The sequence below is a fragment of the Lipomyces chichibuensis genome, assembly GCF_038497645.1.
Source record: "Lipomyces chichibuensis strain CBS 12929 unplaced genomic scaffold V1513scaffold_12, whole genome shotgun sequence".
NCBI classification, from domain to species: domain Eukaryota; kingdom Fungi; phylum Ascomycota; class Lipomycetes; order Lipomycetales; family Lipomycetaceae; genus Lipomyces; species Lipomyces chichibuensis.
In genome coordinates this window covers 91,471-106,260 of record NW_027117464.1, presented here as the reverse complement: position 1 = coordinate 106,260, position 14,790 = coordinate 91,471, and the positions used below count along the sequence as shown (strand labels likewise).

The 14,790-nt window shown below is 47.0% G+C and overlaps 5 protein-coding genes across 5 annotated transcripts; 1 reads left to right on the top strand and 4 right to left on the bottom strand.

The window, feature by feature from the left end:
- Positions 1 to 66: 66 nt before the first annotated feature.
- V1513DRAFT_443158 (flavin-containing amine oxidoreductase-domain containing protein) lies at positions 67 to 5,675 on the bottom strand. Its single transcript, XM_066897767.1, has 3 exons — positions 5,560 to 5,675; positions 1,540 to 5,468; positions 67 to 1,486 (listed from the first exon to the last, which is right to left on the bottom strand). Exons 2-3 carry the CDS (start codon positions 5,444 to 5,446, stop codon positions 279 to 281), a joined length of 5,115 nt encoding a protein of 1,704 aa, XP_066753999.1. The 5' UTR covers positions 5,447 to 5,468; positions 5,560 to 5,675; the 3' UTR covers positions 67 to 278.
- Positions 5,676 to 5,881: 206 nt separating this feature from the next.
- Positions 5,882 to 6,964, top strand: V1513DRAFT_443157 (uncharacterized protein). Its single transcript, XM_066897766.1, has 2 exons — positions 5,882 to 6,262; positions 6,316 to 6,964. Exons 1-2 carry the CDS (start codon positions 5,951 to 5,953, stop codon positions 6,688 to 6,690), a joined length of 687 nt encoding a protein of 228 aa, XP_066753998.1. The 5' UTR covers positions 5,882 to 5,950; the 3' UTR covers positions 6,691 to 6,964.
- A 26-nt stretch (positions 6,965 to 6,990) lies between these two features.
- On the bottom strand, positions 6,991 to 9,592 carry V1513DRAFT_458121 (uncharacterized protein; the record flags this gene model as incomplete). The annotated part of the gene is made up of 2 exons (XM_066899673.1): positions 6,991 to 8,810; positions 8,860 to 9,592. 2 exons carry the CDS (start codon positions 9,590 to 9,592, stop codon positions 6,991 to 6,993), a joined length of 2,553 nt encoding a protein of 850 aa, XP_066753997.1.
- Positions 9,593 to 10,493: 901 nt separating this feature from the next.
- V1513DRAFT_443151 (uncharacterized protein) lies at positions 10,494 to 11,946 on the bottom strand. The gene has a single exon (XM_066897765.1). It carries the CDS (start codon positions 11,793 to 11,795, stop codon positions 10,740 to 10,742), a length of 1,056 nt encoding a protein of 351 aa, XP_066753996.1. The 5' UTR covers positions 11,796 to 11,946; the 3' UTR covers positions 10,494 to 10,739.
- A 694-nt stretch (positions 11,947 to 12,640) lies between these two features.
- V1513DRAFT_413607 (uncharacterized protein) lies at positions 12,641 to 14,631 on the bottom strand. Its single transcript, XM_066895772.1, has 3 exons — positions 14,456 to 14,631; positions 13,812 to 14,397; positions 12,641 to 13,761 (listed from the first exon to the last, which is right to left on the bottom strand). The coding sequence occupies exons 1-3, from the start codon at positions 14,576 to 14,578 to the stop codon at positions 12,932 to 12,934; spliced, it is 1,539 nt and encodes a 512-aa protein (XP_066753995.1). The 5' UTR covers positions 14,579 to 14,631; the 3' UTR covers positions 12,641 to 12,931.
- Between the last annotated feature and the right edge of the window lie 159 nt (positions 14,632 to 14,790).

Sequence of the window (14,790 nt, the reverse complement as noted above, 5' to 3'; positions counted from 1 at the left end):
TGGTGTTTATTTTGCATTGTGTGCATTTAGACTCGGTATCTCAAAAGTATTGGATAAGGAAAAGTATGTTACTATAGTTATTGCAAGTAATCGATGCTAGTTAACATATCTGACAATAATGAGGTATATACATGACACATAGTTGACTACACTCTAATCCTATCACTCCCAAGACCGATACAACCGATACAACAACAATAGCGTAATTGGAAAAATAATATACAATAAATATTTCTTAGCACAAAACAGTACCTATCTTATAAACCCGTTCCCAAAAATTATGCTACCGCACCTGCTAATTCAAATTCCTGCTTCTCCTCTTTTGACGGGGCACTTTCATGTTCCTTATACCAATTCTCTCGAAACTGCTTTACGGTTTCCTCATATTTCACCATCTGCAGCTTGTATTCGGCAAACCGGCGTTCATTAGCCACTCGATTACGATTAGTTTCTTCAATGACTGGCTGTTTCTCTTCGTCCGTCAAATTCCTCCACTTCTGACTAAGGATTGCACGAACGTCGGCTGCCGTTGGCTTCGCGTTTGTATCACCCGTAGTTATGCGTCTCTGTTGTTCGGCGATTACACGGCATGCATCCCAACTCACTTTCTGAAACAGGATGAACGGATTCAGATGCGATTTCTCAGGCTTTTGGGGAACGGTAGATCCGAGTGCTTTCGACACCGCAACTTCACACTCACGCGCATGAGCTGCGAGACGCTGATCGCGGAGTTGCTGGGCACGAAGTAGATGTAAATGAAGGTCCATGGTTGCTTTTGCGTCACCGTTCTTCGTCGGGGAATGCCCATTTGGGGAAATAATCCTAAAAGTAAAGTTCTGTGTTTGGGACTGTGAAGTGATCGGTGTCGGCGCTACTGCCGACGGAGCAGGTGTTGCAAATTTGACCTTCGGCTTTGGACCGGGCTTGGCGCGTCTTTTAATAGGCATGCCTTCATCCACAGGAATCATGTCGAAGTCCTCTAACGGAATGTGTGGCAGCTTGACTGGCTTAGGAACAGGAGGAGTCTCACCAACGTATGCGCTCTTCGGTGGAGGAGGAAATGTAACGGTCTCTGACTGCAGCGGGAAATTCGGCCGCAGACGTGGCTTGACTAATGGACTGGCGAGTGTAATATCCCCAACCACCGTTCGGAAGACCTCCTCTGCGGCACGAAGACCAGATAGATATGCACCATGCACTGTCGCCGGGTGCGTGCGAGAGGTTGCTTCACCTGCAAAGAAAAGATTGTTATCGCAGGTTGGAGCCGCGAGGATATCGTAATCTTCTCCAGTCGCATTTGGTCCCACATAAGAATACGAGCCTCTACTGAACGGATCCTGATGCCACCTCGTAATTATAGTCTCCGTAGGGTGAGGAATAGACGCAGCTGGATACATGCGTGACAAAACATGAGTGGCGTCCCGGATTAACACTTCATCCGGATGCCTTGACGTGTCAAAAGCGGCATGCCCAGCCATCAAAGCAACTATAATCCGGTTAGTCTGCAGTTTATACCGACAGCAATGCTACCGCACTCACCCAAACAATACTTCCCAACAACTTTTGTACAGTTCCAAAACATATAAAACCTTCCCCTTCCATCCCGATAACTATCCTGATCCAATTGGTTTGCGGACCCATTATTATCACGCGCGACACCGACGATATCCTTATCAGGATCCCAAAAACTTCTATCGTACACGAGAACAACCTTATTGAGAACGCCAAATCCTAAGTTTTGAATGCTCTCCTTCTTTTTCTCTGGTAAATCTGGTTGAAAACTAATACCATTTGCTTTCAAAACACCAAGTGGTACCGTGCAAATAACACGATCCGCTGAGATGTGGTCACCAGAATGCATTGTGACCGTAAATTTCTTGCGACCAGCTTCCTTAGACTCGTCATATGCGATACTTTTCACTGAACTTTTGAATCGTACGTCGAGACGGGTTGGAAACAAGTACAGAGCGCGAGGAACTAGCATGTACCCACCATTTTCTACCATCGTGTGCTTACCGGAGAATTCATTGCCATCATCCTGGTCCCACGATCCCAAACTAAGATTGTGAATGGAGGTTGCATTGGCATATTCCAAATTCGCATAATGCCAGTTGATTAGGCGAAGGTCTTGAGGAGTCAAATCCGCCAGCTGTCTCACGATGTCTAGCTGTCCATCTAGTGTCGCACCAAGAGTCGGCGCCTGTTGTGGAAGTGGTGGGGTCGTTAATGCAGTTGGAGTACCCCCTCGCTCACAATCCTTTGAGACGATATATCCCAGGTCTTCCAGTTTGACATCTAGGGCTGTCCTAGCTGTCTTTGCAACGTATGGCCGACCGACGGTCTTCAGAGGATACGATCCGATTTCAGCTGTCGGTTCCAAAGGCGGCAAGTCGACAGCATTGGCCTCCATCCGGGCTATTGTCCGGCCCCCATCACCAGTTGGATCCTTTCCACTCGTAATTAGAGAGACATCACCCTCGACAGTGTGGGGTAGTACGATAGGCGCACGATATACCGCGACACGATCTAGCATATCGTTGAATAGTCCTTCCGCAGCGCGATCCAATGATGCCGAAACTGCGCCACCGACAACTTCGTCATACAATGCACCGGCATCCTGTAACTCGTGACATTTAATGCCGAGCTGTTTCCGAACTATCACTGCTAATGGATTGCCGTTGCCAAACCCAGTGATAATCTGCCCTCCGAGGTCCACCTTATGCGATCCAGACTTATCATTGCCATCTTTGCGCAAAGGTGCGCTATACACACGACCACCAATTCTGGGCCGACCTTCAAGAATGACAATTTCTGGAGTAGCCTCATAACCAGACATAAAATCATCATACTGCTTGAACAGTCCATCTAATTGCCTCGCACAGCCTAGCCCCGCCATGCCAGCCCCAATCACAACAATTCTAAGTCTAGGCCGGCGCACTGGGGGAATCGGGAGTACGTACGGAAAATTATTCCGGCATCGAGGAATATCCACAACCCCGAAATTGATATATCCATGACGTACGAGCAGTTCAAATGCCGCCTCTGCTAGACCAAAAAACCGAGGATCACGCGCACACCCAGCAGCTTCGGCACGAGTGACACTAACATGATGATTCATCCTCCATAGGCGCAAAATACCATTCCGAATGTTTAAATATGTGGTCACATGTAAATGGTTGATATCATTTTTCAGCAATGAGTACTCGAGGTGGTGCAATGCAAATGGAGGCAGGCGCGATGCAATTGCAGCCTCAGTTCCCTCTCGTGCGTAGACCTCCGCTGATATATCTGAGGGAATCGACGACTTCGCAAAATATTCCAAGCGATTATAGGGAACCGTTGTCACCATCTCTGGCATGTGGCCCAGCGAGGCGATATATTCGCTACGTGTCATTGGAGGATCGACGTATTCGCTTTCAGCTACCATAGTTGCCAAGATCTCATCTCGATCAATATCTGTGAGCTTCGGCAGCCCCGGGGGGTCATCTGCGTTCTCCACTTTGAGCATCGATGATGATGCGATTGATACTTTGGCGTTATTGCTTGCATACAGCGGGGGATGAGAAAATGGCTGTAAGTCAGTTGGACCCACCGGTGCCTTGACGACAGCCTGCATAGCTTGAGGCGAAACCACAGATCGCGCAATGACCGTAGTATGCGTCTTCTGGGTCGTTGCTGGCAGGACATCAGCAGATTGCACCGGAGGAGATATTGTATTAAGAGCAGCTTGTGACTCCATTTGGGAACCTGTCGCGGCAGGCGACTGTAGTAGAGCGATAGTCGTATGTGCATTAGGGAGAGACTGGAATCCAGCTTGTGTGGATAGTTGCGCGGTCTCTGGAATAATGGGAATAACCGGACTGCCGTTTCTTTTGACCTTCTTACTTTTCGCATCATTATCCTCCCGCCGCGGTATCTTTAAAGCCGATAAAGTCGGCGAAGCTGCACTCGACCTACTGTTCATTGACTGCGTCATTGGTATCGCACTGGCAGCTACTGACTTCAAATTTGGGGCCGCGATTTTTGTGGCAACATTTGCCGACGCATTCCTGGCTCGTTTCCGAGCAGGTTCGAAAGCCATTGATGTGGAAGATGAATTTGAAGCTGGCGTGGGTGGAGGAAAAAATTTGTTTTGTAATACTGGTGTTGAATGCTGCGAAGGCTTTTGAGGATTAGGCCTGGATAGAGGCACTGCATTCGGCGGGGCCTGCTGTCGTTGCTGCGGCTGTGGAAGCAGCATAGGCTGTGCGTATGATGCCTGCTGAGCCGGAAGAGAGACCTGTGGATGAGAATGCGGGTGAACAGGCTGACTTAACACGGGCGGCTGGATTTGCTTTTGTGGAGGGGTAGTCTGTGACTGTAATGATGCAGACACGATCGCAGGCGTGGATTGGATATTATGGGTTGGCACCATATGCGATTGCTGCTGTATATATTCTCCTTGCGATGACCGTTGCTGTAATGCAGGAGAGTATAGACCGGTGCCCACTTTTGCATCTGCAGAATTACCAACCGATGTAGATGGCATCGACTTCTGCAATGGCGCTTGCATCATCCCGTGCATCGATGAGGACATTTGAGAACTCATACCGGTCTGCATTTGCGGTTGTCCCGGCTGCTGCTGCTGCTGCTGCTGTGAGCCCGGGCGTTGATGAGGAGGCATCGGCGCATATGATTGATCAAAAGACGGGTGCTGCGATTGCTGATGCCCATATATCGGATACGACTTGGGTTGTTGCTGTGAAATGAATTCGTAATGCTGAGACTTTGCCTGTATTTGTTGCTGTGGCTGTAATCGATGTGGCAATGGAGTAGTTGTTGGTTGATATGGCATAGCAACATATGGTTCTCCATACATGCCGTACTGGCTATTCGCCTGCGAGTACCCAATTATATTTGGGCCATCGCCGTTATTAGAATATTGGTACTGATTATGTCCGTCGTTAGACCGAGAAGCATGCTGCGGTTGCTCTGATGTCTGAGGTGACTGCCGGTCTTGGTCCCATGCAAGAATGGACTCCTGCTGCGACTCTAAGAATTGCGCCCATATATTATGATCGTCATCTTGACCTTGGTCTAACGAGCCCTGCTGATTTGGCGATCCCGAGCCAGGAGTGTCGATCCCCAGCGCAGCACCCAGATCCTGTTCGAAGTCGATCTGATCTTGTTGCCTGGGCTGATGGTGGTCCTGTTGGCTATGATGGCTAGCATCCCCCGAGAATCCTAATTCGCAGTACGTCGCAGATTGATAATACGTGCCATAGTTTGTATATTGCTGGGGCTTCTGCTGGTGTGAGTGATTTTGCTGCTGTTGTTGCCGGTGGTTTTGATGAGATGTATTCAAGATGTCCATGTCCATATTGGCAGCAAATCTCTGCTGATAATACCCGCCAGGCACGGGATCGGTACCTTGACCGCTTCCGCACGCAGAATTACTTTGAGCCATAATGTTACGGCTGGTGTGGTCTCTAATGGATGGCTAGTTGTTAGCCATACCAGAACGCGACGCTACTTCCCACACATGCAAAACTTGACTCGTCCACCACGCAATGAACTTACCGGTACCTCACGCTCTCAAGTCATAAAGATACACATCTCGCCATCCAATTGGCCCCAATTCGCGCTATTGCTGTAAGCCCGTCGCAGTGGTTCGGCTTCCCGTAGTCCAATATTGTATAAACGTTGGATAGGCGAGCAGAGACTGTTGAATGAAGGTTAGGGTATGTAGTCTGGATTAGGGCTGAGTCGATATGGCCCTAACCACGGAGTTGTCGCTCATGTGAGCCCGACGCATCACCTCAGACCGTTGGTGTCATTCTGATATGCACGTGCTGGTTGGACGAAATTCCGTGGGCAAATGACCAGCCGGCGTCCGCACAAAAGTCCTTCACAGATCACCATCACCGCTCTCGAAACATTCTCGCCACAGCTATTATCGATTATCTCAGTAATGCGCTTTCTCACGATCTTTGCAGCCGCTATATTTGCTGCTGCATCAGCATCTGCGCAGTTAATTGTCGCCGACCTGCGCAACGATTACTATTTGCCTAATCAGAACTCTCCGAAAGAAGTAAAGCCATTCCTGATGACAGACAAGGATTCGCAGTTCGAGGCTACGGGACGGCAACGGGTGCTTTACGGCGAGGTTGACAACGATGTTGCTTCAAAGGACACCGGTGTTCAGTTGTTGATGACGGACGCTTTGGGAATTGATAGAAAGATTAGCATTTTTGCCAGCTTGGTCAGACAAGTTGAAGGACTGGTATGTGGGGGATTTTTGAACTGAAATTTGGGTACCGTGGCTAACTTGTATAGATGTGGCGACTTCAAGATCGCACCAAGGATACACTTGTTCTGGCGCCCACCAATGAGGCGATGCAGGCCTTGAAACGGAAGCCATGGGAGGATGAGGAGATTACTGAGCACAGCGACCCTATTGATGAGGAGCGCCGTGCTATGGAAAATATTGCTCGGTTTGTTTTGAGCCACGTTGTGAACGACTACGGCTTTGCCGCACCTGGCGAGAAGAAAAAATGTGGCGCTGGAGTTAGCGATTTGTGGTACGACGGCGCTGGTGACCACATGGTTGTTCACGCAGACAAGAAGACCGGTGAGGTCAAGGCTGATGTCGTGAAGACCGAGAGCACTGGAAATGGTCAGGTATGGACAGTCGACGATGTGTTGGCTTGAAGAATGCTATAGAGTATGTCGTCCATAGTCTCGCTAATTACGTAGTATTTGTGGATATTTTTCTGTTGGTTTCTGGGGGAATTGGTAATCGGTTAATGAAACGGTGTTGGGCAGGATTATATATTATCTTATTTTACTAGCTATTGGATATAGGTGATATGATTTGTGTACTCGCGCGCAAGCTATTGTCTGTCACATTTACCAGACTTAAAGTTCAGTGTTGTTCTCATCCGGAGCCATACTCCATTATAAAATAGCAAACCCATAAACAAATTTCAACCCGGCGGCCAAACAAACAATCTATACACTACTATGCTCATTACTCCGCGATGGTAATTCTACTTCCTCGGCATCCTCATCTACATCGCCGAATTCTTCTACATTAACACGACTACCCAATCGCCCGCTCGCCGCCCTGCCTAAGAATGGCGTATCCTCGCCAATAGCATCGTCATCGTCATCGTCTTCTTCATCGCTTCCATTGGCGTTAATGATAATACTCTGTCCAGATCCAGAGAATGACCGTCTGAACCTGACAAAACTCTTATCCTTTCCTCCCAATGTTTGACGATGCCTCCAATTTTTACCACCTCTGTAAATTATCAGCAACCAGAACAGTCCTATGAGGACCATGCCAAGGATGCCTCCTGAGGCACCAAGACCAACAAGAACCCCATGAGCTTGCCACCAACGGGGATCGTCAATTGCAGTTAAGGCTGACACTGGAAGGACACGATCAATAACGTAGATTTCTGCACCAGATGTGGACACACCACTAGACAGGACCCGGATAGGTTGGTTGCTCTCTATACGCGGGTGTTTGACAATTCGTAGCTCATACATATTATCAGACAGCTCCGATAGTATGGAAACGTGTACGTCACTAACCAGCGTATCGTAGACGGATGGGCCAGAAAGGAATGAGCCACTCGGCGTTGACCGTCGGCTTAAGATGTGAAGGCCCATTTGGGTAGCAAGATCGACAGTTGTGGTAGTGACGTTGGATACTGCCAACGCGGAGTTCGTCGGTGCCAGGATAATATACTGTGAATGGTCTGCAATCACATCTTCGGCTAACGATACCGACTCTAGCAACTCCACAAAGCTAGTGATATGTTCAGCATCCAACAATTGTCGAGGAGTAATGTTGATGCTTTCTGGGATGGGGATTGAAGAAATTGTATGGACAACACCACCATCATAGAGTATATCTATGGATCCTAAAGGAGCCACAGTCTCAACATTACCCATGTTAAATTCTATCCATGTCTTGCTATCATCCGTCTTGATTGACACTCGCGTGCCAGCCGCGGTTTCATATTCGCTTGAATTCGCGCTACTAAAATCAGACGAATAAACCGGCTCCGTGAATATCAAGTTACAAAGCAGTTTTTTCACTACCTCCGACGAACCCAGAATAAATTTGGCCACACTTCCTAATTTTTCCCAAGCAGAATCATCCGGAAAGAATATCGTAGATCCTGTCACAATATCGTCATCGAACAGACCCAGAGACTCGAAGATCTGCAAAGTAGTTCGCGCATCAAAAATTGAGCCAGCTGCATAGTGCAATGACGGTGGAAGATCCAGGGCCCGGTCAATTGGAATGATGGCTGTATTGCCTATCAGTAGTGGTGCCCGTAAGACCTTGGATTTACCGCCAATCCAGAATTCTCCGTTCTCGTCGACAGTCAACAGAACATGTTGATGGCGACCTCTAAGAGATGGTAATGATAAGCGCGTAGGTAAAACCATAGAGTCATCTAGACTATCAATCAAGACGTCTGTGAAATGATATTCCAGGGTTTTCGCTGACACAGGCATGTCCGCTCCTTCACCGTCCACTGGCGCGAAAATCGTCTGCACTCGATTTGTGTCATCCAGCACGGATTCATATTTGTGGAACAATAGCTCATCTGTAAATCGAGTGGCATTCAAGCCGTACAAATATTTGCGGGGCGAGAACTCGAAATAAGACCATGGAGTGAGGAAAGACGGTAAGGTGTGAATGACGCCGTTTTGAAATACCACGTCACTCTCAATTGTGTCCACTTGGCCATTAAAAATGATGCCATGTTCTGACTTCTTAATATTTACCATAGCGCCAGACATTGATGGGACTAGAATCATGTAAATAAAACAATTCTTAACGCAAGTGAGTACACAAACCATTAGTTCCTAATCCAAGCGTGTCATTCTGACGGTAGACGGACGAGTACAGAAAGTGGGAGCCAAGGAATCGCAGACGATCGTCATGTCCCGCGTTGACCATCAAATATGAGAGCTCCACGTCATTAAGGACGTCGAATGCCGAGTCGACTGGTACGAGTAGCGTTGCGGTATCTTGCGCATACCGAAGAAGAAAACAGATCATGGGATGCTTGCCGAATAACTGAGAAAATAGACGTATATCTCCCTTATTTGCTGATCCAGCAACCGCCTCACATAATGTACCCGGTATTGGCACCATCGCATCAACTACCTGAATAATGCCGTTGTCCGCGACCCAGTCATGCCTGACAACTTTGGCCGCGCCAGACCCAATGACCAGTTGAATTCCAGCGTCATCTGCGGTGACTTGGTCCGAAGATAAAAGACGCTGAACTTTCAGGGGTAGAGGAACATCAGGAGCCACTGGGGCGCGTAGATACGAGAAGTACACTGCCTCCTCCTCCGTCATATTAGAAGAAACGATCGGATCAGTGATGATCAGATATTGAAGCAAAGTGGAAATATCGGAGTCTGTAGGAAGCTTCTTGAGAACTTCGTCGGACGGGGCGAAAAAAGTCACATTCCGAGCCATATTAAGTACTGGAATCAATCCGGTGCGCTGCAAAACGCGAACCAACAGCGTGAAATCCGGGGAAGATGACAGTAGATCAACGATTGACACTGATGCCATCGTTGGCGTCGGTAAGGCCAGTAATAGGGCACAAAAGCCCGTGAAGAAGGCGGCCGACAACCTCATTCTCGCCCCACTCAAGACCCTGCTATAAGATATTAAGGAACTAGCGGAGCCTGGGACGAGTTATCAATAATATGACGCGGAAGGATCAAGCATGCTAACATAGAGGATGAGTGGCGTCGGCCGTTCTAGGCATATGAACAGCACTTTGCCCAATTAGGACGTTCCGCGAGCTTAATTTAACTCAAACAACCCCCCCAAACTGGCAAGTTTTACAAATATGGAACTCCCAACTGGATACTTGCCAGTTATGGTAAAGGTAATGTGCTTGGTATGAATTTATTGAATTATGGTAACACCACTTTAGTAGGGTGATATTCGAGTAAGTGTCACTATGGGAGGTAGATTGCTCCTTAACTACAACTACTTTAATAGCTTACGGCTATCTTCGACCCCGTTAATATCCAGCTACACAATAATTTTATTATCAATATTCGCAGAGACTTCGATGCTGGATTCCCAGGATAGATCGACCTTACTTTGCCCCTGACACAGATATCTTAAGGCAAGTTGACAAATCGTTTGCCGCATCGTTAAAGTTTCCATAAGGCACAAGAACTTCATAGAGTACTTTTTTCAGGGTTAGGGCGGGATAAGACTAAGAAGACCAAGGATGCACCATTCAATTTCAGTTATCGGCATGATGAGTTTTCTCCCCCTCAATAAACGATCGGCACTCCTTGGATTCAATTCGATACATAAACTAATTCTTCCTGAGGATTTGTGCGATTCCGAAGTAAGGCGATTGCGAGGAAGTCATCACTCTGCTAATTCGTAGACTATGACACGGACGCATTTGACGATCACGCCGAGCAATACGCATCAGAGGTACAAGTAATAAAATTACCCTTAAACTCTATATTTCTTATATAACTTGAATAATATAGTACAGCGGTTATAATACAGCACAGTTCCATACAGAAATGCAGTAATACTCATGTCCCTCATAAACTCATCCAGAACAATTCGTACTCACAGATTATATATTCCAGTATGAATATATCCCACAGAAAAACGCAGAAAAGTTAAAATAACGCAGCACAGACTTAGTACTTCCGAGAGTAATCAGATTCGTAATACCCAACTAAGGGTACACAAGCGCAATTCGGCATGCCGCTCTCGCCATTTGGGCAGCAACCTCTCTGTTATCTGTTGCACAGGAAGGGATTTGCTGACCCCACCTCTTAGTTTGCCATGACTCCGTACCATTAGTAAATAAAGCGATGTACTTGTCATATGTTGTCATCAAATATTCGATTGACTGTCGGCACCTCTCACATTGAATTTCGCGGCCTTGTAATATTGAAGAGTGCACATGTGATAATGGAAAGAGAAAATCTGAAGCCAGATCCTCCTCGAGGTCACTTCGCGTCAGTTTTGGAAACATATGGAGGAGTTCTTCAATTGAAGGCTGCCATGACTGACCTGGTGTCTGCGGATCGCTACTGCCGTAATCGTAATTGAACAAAGGCCGACAAGAAAATTCCGCCGGAGTGTCCTCTGTTTCATGAAGCTTGTTACTATCCAAGCCAAATATTGGCTGCATTTCACACAGTTCCTGTTCTGAGAGATTGCGTTCTGAATTAGTGATATTGGCTAATGCCATTTCCCTGGCGCTCCCTTGGTGCATAGGACCATCAGTCAGAACTTTCAACTTGTCAGTTTTACTATTGCTGTCATTGTGAATACACTCTGCAGCTAGCATAGAATTGAATTTGTTCGACCATGTTCGATTACGAGACCGAACGTCCATCGACGAAAAGTGCGACTCACGCAATATCCGGCTTTGCTCCTCAGTAAACATCAATGGGAAATTATCCTCACTCGATCCACCCAAAGCGTCCCCACCGTTCCCTGCAACACCAATGTGGCCCTTATTCACGATAGATACCGCGCTTGTTGACAGCTCGACGCCAACGGGAAAACCGTCAGACACTGTTGTTTCGCATACTTCGACTGCTTTTTCAAACTTACTAACTTCCGCTTCTGGAGTGTATACCTTCTTACGTCGGAATATGGAGCCCTTTCTAGATTGACGTGAGGTGGACGATGACAATGGTTGGACGACATTGCTGATGTTGTGATTTATCCGCCATTCTTGTAAATGTGAAACGCGCCGTATTAGTCTCCAAATATCCATTTGAAACTATATATAACGATAGCTGACTAACTGCAACGAACGCAAAGTGGCGTGGATGACAAAAGGATGAAGCCTGAATTCCTGCGCCAGCAATTGGCCCAGTTTGTGTAACCCTCTTAGGCGTGGTGGTAGATAATAATGTGAATGTCCTGGGCGGATAGTTTATTCTCGTGTTACACAAAGTTACAATCCAGCGACATCAATTTTAATCGCGACAAGTTCGAAACGGTTGCGGTGTGTTTCGTCTACAGTCAATTAATTTAGGGCACGACTGCGAAATGTCCTGTTTCCTTTTGTGCTTTTGCGCGGGATGCGTTTGGCATATTATCCCAGGTTACACGAGACAGGCTCGGACGGGACAAATGTGAATAAACAAACCACCTGAAAGAAAAAGTTGCAATAGAGATTTCTGTGAATAGTGAGCTACATTGCTTATTCACGTCCGAAAATATCGGAACCGGGATTACGAATATTGCTTTGTTGACCAATGGCCACTATAGCAGACACAGAATGAGCTCGCACCTATAATATCAATCTGACGCATCTACATGAACCGCCTCTTGGTCATAAATCACTGCTAAATGTCGAGATACCTTTAAAATAAAGGATAATTATTATACTACAGTTTCATTCTCGGTAATGAGTACTATACAACAGTTTGTGAGCTAGGAAGAGAGAGATCGATTGAGAATCAGAATGGGCTTGCCTTTCGCCTACCAGTGATACTTCTCCACGAAAAGTCAGTTGAACTTTTTGTTGGTCTTCTTAACACCATTCTGGTCCGTGAACATCCCAGTAGAAAGCCACTCAGCTTTTCACTAGCTAGTATTCACAATAAAAAGCCGTCAGGATTATAACTTGATTTTCCCTGTTGCTACTAATTGTCGATACTTATTATAATACATGCAGACTACCGTGCGCAAAAATATTGGCTCATACTCGCCATGTAATTTGGAAGCCCGTGCAGCTGGACCTGAGTCACAACATCAACCGTATAAAATTCGTTGCAATGCAGTAGTGATTTACACTGTCTATTTTCGTCCAGTTCAGATACATTTTGACAAAAAACTTCTAGTTTAATTGTGCCCATAATACAACACTCAACGAAGGAATACCTATAATGCCTATGGTCATAATCAATGCTCGACTTCTCCATCATCATTATATTCCTCAACTTCCTCGACAATCAAGTTACCGTTGGGCCACAACGTTTTCTCATCGCATATTAATTTGTTGCTGTCAACTGGTAAGACGAAGCGGGGCATTGGCGAGACTAGATTAAATTTATAGGTATGGGTGTAATTTTCTGGCTTCTTCGCCGCGCTTACCTCGGATGCCGCAGCCGAAGCCGTTGACTCGGCCAACAAATGTGGTGTCAATGACTCCGCTGGTGGATGAAGCAAGTCATAGCACTCCACGAACCCATAAACATCCTCAATAGACTGCTTATCCGCCTGAAAACGAGTAACAATTCTCTCCCCAGAAGTCAATCGGATACTGATCCGTGCGACTTTAACACCCGGAGGCTGTGCACCGACAAGCTCCACCATCTGCGATCTTATCTGAGCTGCTCGCCATTTCTTGTATGCTTCTTTTCGCGCCACAAGATCCCGTTTTTCCTGTTCGATGCGTTCTTGCTTCGCCACGCGATCTCGTTCAATTCGTTCCTGCTCTTCACGCACTCGCTCGCGTTCGCGGTCAGCGGCCAATGACGCCTCATATGCCGAATCTTGCGCGGCTCTGATCGCACGCGCTGCCTCCTGTTCTGATCGTTCTGCACGAATCCGCGCAAGTATTGGCTCGTGTCTGGATATAGCTGTGTTCAAGCTCGCGATCAAAGATGACGCGGGCATATACCCCTGCAACCGCGCGTGAATTGACATTGCCGCCGGATGGCTTGTCGAGGCCGGCGTGTGGGCGATCACTCCTAGGAACGGATACCGAGTGCATGATAGCGCATTGGCAACTAAACCTATTAACAGATGACTCGTCAAATTTAACTACAAAGATCCAAACCTTGATATGCTTCCGACTCTCGCACGTTTCCACCCCATAAAATAATATTATGCTCCTTTAAGAATTTCGCAACATCCGGATTCGCTAATACTTCTTTATTAAACTTGGTCGTGTCATCATGCTCATCACTTTGCAGTAACACAATCAAAAACCGAAGTTCCCGCTTCGCCTGATCAAGCGCCTGCGTATATCCGCCTTCAAAAAAGGTCAATACATCGCTCTGCCCGACCTCTTCTTCAAAATCCCGGATAAATCTTGCCGCGGTGTCACGCGGATTAATCGACCGTCGCTGTGATCGCGCCGCGCCCATATTAGCGGGGTATAACCCGGTCAGTCGGGGTAGGAATGGGAAAAGCATGGCGAATATGTAGTATGCACTGTGCGCCAGTTTAGAGACTACAGAAAGCGGGAATAAGATTATGGAAGTGATTGCACTTGTCAGGAACGACGGCCGCGGCGCGATAGTACGCGGGGTAGGCGTCGGTAATCGGGGTGCTATTATCGGCGGCGGAGTCGGTGGTCTCGGAGGCGGACCATTGGGGTTTGGCCGTAATGGACCTTCATCAAAGTAACGTGTTAATGCTAGCTATTATTTGTTAGCTTTTAATTCGGTGATCATGAGTTTGCCAAATTAACAATGTTACCTCAACATTCCATTGACACACCGACAACATTTGAATCGCGCCCTCGATATCATTCTCGGGCCAACTGGTAATTGTGATAAATTGCTGTAAAGTCTCGATTTGTAGCGGATCGAGGTATTCCATGGTTTGTATAGATTGCGGGATAGGATAATTAATTTGGATGGCTGATGTATGTATGTCGCCAGCCGTAGACTAACGACATGGTTCAAGGAATCATATGTCACTCCGATAGTCACATGATACACATCACGTGGCTCTTTCAGGTTACAGAAAATTCCGATGCATGGCACAAATCTAGAGTCATACCCTAACCCTTCTAGAACGCTATCCCACGC